General features: G+C 54.4%; 1 protein-coding gene across 1 annotated transcript; it reads right to left on the bottom strand.

Annotated features, from left to right (window-relative positions):
* Nucleotides 1-480: 480 nt before the first annotated feature.
* LOC138093174 (calcitonin) lies at nt 481-2037 on the bottom strand. The gene is made up of 3 exons (XM_068989287.1): nt 1952-2037; nt 1539-1685; nt 481-679 (listed from the first exon to the last, which is right to left on the bottom strand). Exons 1-3 carry the CDS (start codon nt 2035-2037, stop codon nt 481-483), a joined length of 432 nt encoding a protein of 143 aa, XP_068845388.1.
* Between the last annotated feature and the right edge of the window lie 481 nt (nt 2038-2518).

The following is a 2518-nucleotide window of genomic DNA, read 5'->3' on the forward strand; positions in this document are numbered from 1 at the left end:
TTTGCAGCATCCTCCCCCAGCCGTGCTTACCTGCTCTGCAGCACACCTGTTCTCATTGCAGGAGCTGGTTCACAGGACTCTTACCACACCCTGTAACCCACTTACCCTAAGGTGAAGGCTACTTTTAAGCATAGGCCCTGGGCACTCTCAGGCCTTGGACGGGGACCAGAGTAATGACCACCAAAGTGTCAGTCCTTTTAGAAAATAGATTTATTCATCAATGACGAGGCGTGAGGGATGAGCAGGAATTGGAGGGCTCTGCCATGATACCCTTGGGATCTCAGAAACTTCCCTCACTCTCTCTCATCTCTAACCTTATCTGTGAGTCCTGCTGTCTTTCCTTCCATTCTGAGGTTCCTGGCATTCTTTGTCATAAGCAAAGCTACCAATACGAGCTTGAAGAGCAATCAGAGTGAAATCCACATGCATTAATTTCATCCATGGGAACAAGAAAGGAAATCAGGAAGCAGTGGAAGGAGTTCAATTGGCATCCTGGGGCACCCCAAAATGGGAGGAGAGGTCCTTCTCCAAGCTGTTGGCTATGTCCCTTTTCTTGCCAGGTGTTTCAGGCCCGAAGCCCATGCCAGAGTATCTATGATAGTTGTTCAAGTCCTTCCAGTACGCACTCAGCACACAGGTACTCAGATTACTGCACCGCTTAGCTCTGGAGCTGTCCAGGCTGCAGGGAAAAGACATGCCAGACAATACCATGCACCAGGGCTGCTCCTGGGGGCAGTCATGCACAAGGTTAGACCAGGGAGGGGGCACTTGGAGCAGAGGTGGAAGGGACAGGCAGGAGGCACAGCTCACACACCCTCCACTAGGAGATCTCAGAGGTTCGCTGAGCCAGGTCAGAGTGGGGAAGGGCTGCGGTGGGGAAGGGGTGACCTTTGCTGGCACTCCACATGCTGCTCAGTCCTTCCTGCTCTGCAGACAGGTCCTCAGGGTGGATGCACGTGCAATACATGGCTCTGCTGGTGTGAACTCAAAGCTCAGGGTGCACAGGGAGGTGGGGATGGGGAAGGGTGTCTGGCCCAGTGAGAACGTGCACGTGTCCACAGATTCTACACGTCTAAAGGCCCCAGACCTACCTCAGACACTGCTCTACCTGACCCCACCCTCTGCAACTGGGCAATGAAGGTGCCTTGCAGGTGCGAAAGAACATACACAGGTTAAGTTCCTTAGACATCCTGAGCTGCAACAGGCCCATCCCCTGGCTCCACACTTACCAGTCCTATCTCATCCAGTGCTGAGCGTTCTCCTCAGTAGGGCAAGACCAACTCCCAGAATAAGTGCTTCCACATCTCCCCATCTCATTTCCTAACAGCTTTCAGGAGTTGATCTTTTCAATGTGTCTAACTAACCACAGTTCCTCCAGCTGCATCTGGACGGATCACAGTCTTCCATGGAGGCTGAGAATGACTGGGTGCCGTCCTGGTGATCAGGGACAACCTGCAGGACTCTGGCCAGATGTTGTTTTTCCTGCTTCTCTGGGCTACACCCTCTTGAATAGGCCAGAGCTGGGAGGGGAGACTTACCTGGAGTCCTCTGTCTCCTCCTGCTCCTCCTCCTGCTCCAGCTCGTTGGTCTTCCTCTGGACATAGGCCTTCACCAGTGCGGCCAGCAGGAGGCGCCCTTCCTTCTCACTGAGTGCCCCAGGATCGGGGAGGGTCTCCAAAGCTGACCTGGAGAGAGGAAGCAACCCCTGCAAAGAGGCTCTGAGCCCCTGCCTGCCTCCTTCCCAGGATAAGCACCCAGGCTACCCAGTCCCTGTGGCTTTCCCAGAGGACATGGCTCTCCTGACTCCCAGCCCACAGGGCTCAAGGCCAGTGTCCACCTAAGGGTGTTGATTCACTGGGAGCCTCCCGCTGCTGTGACCTCAGAGGCAAAAAACTGCCTGATCCCAGGGTCAGTGGAAGGGGAATAAGTTCGTGGCTTCAGGCTGTCTCACCTGAGTGGTGTCGCCTGGAGACTGCCTGCCTGGCACAGGACCAAGATGCTGAAAGCCAGGAAGGGGGAGGATTTCCCGAAGCCCATGATGCCTCTCTGTAAAGGGAGAATGACGTTACCACTGCACCAAGACCAGGCACCGTCTGGAGCCCACAGACCCAGGTTCCAGTCCGGCCACAACTGCCTTGAGAATTCAGGCAGGTTACTTCACCTCCCCACGCCTCTTTTCAGTTCATTTGCCAGATAGGCTGCTTTGAATCTCAAAATACACGTTACACTGAATAGTTTGGTAAGTAGAAATAGGTGTGCTGGGGAGGGGTGGGGGAGGGTTCTGGTTTTGTTCTGTGAAAAGCCAGGGAGAAGCTATACACGCGCACATAAAGCCACACCTTTTGCCCCAGGCAGAAACCAAGCGAGGACCCACCCTTGCTGTAGACTGTGCCTATCTTCTTAGGGACTGAGAAACCTAGGACCACTTCACCTCCGCTGGACTTCGCTGCCAACGGGTGGGAGAGGAAGGCAGGAGGGGTAAATTGGAAAGGAGCGTTAACCTCTCAGTCTGTGGGTT

The sequence above is a fragment of the Capricornis sumatraensis genome, chromosome 16, assembly GCF_032405125.1.
Source record: "Capricornis sumatraensis isolate serow.1 chromosome 16, serow.2, whole genome shotgun sequence".
In the NCBI taxonomy this organism is placed as follows: Eukaryota; Metazoa; Chordata; class Mammalia; order Artiodactyla; family Bovidae; genus Capricornis; species Capricornis sumatraensis.

Excerpts from the sequence above, each read along its gene's own strand:
- LOC138093174 (XM_068989287.1), bottom strand. The coding sequence starts at position 2,037 with ATGGGCTTCGGGAAATCCTCCCCCTTCCTGGCTTTCAGCATCTTGGTC. Across the intron at positions 1,686-1,951 it reads CTCCAGGCGACACCACTCAG|GTCAGCTTTGGAGACCCTCC; the intron begins GTGAGACAGCCT and ends TCCTCTCTCCAG. Across the intron at positions 680-1,538 it reads GAGGAGACAGAGGACTCCAG|CCTGGACAGCTCCAGAGCTA; the intron begins GTAAGTCTCCCC and ends TTTTCCCTGCAG.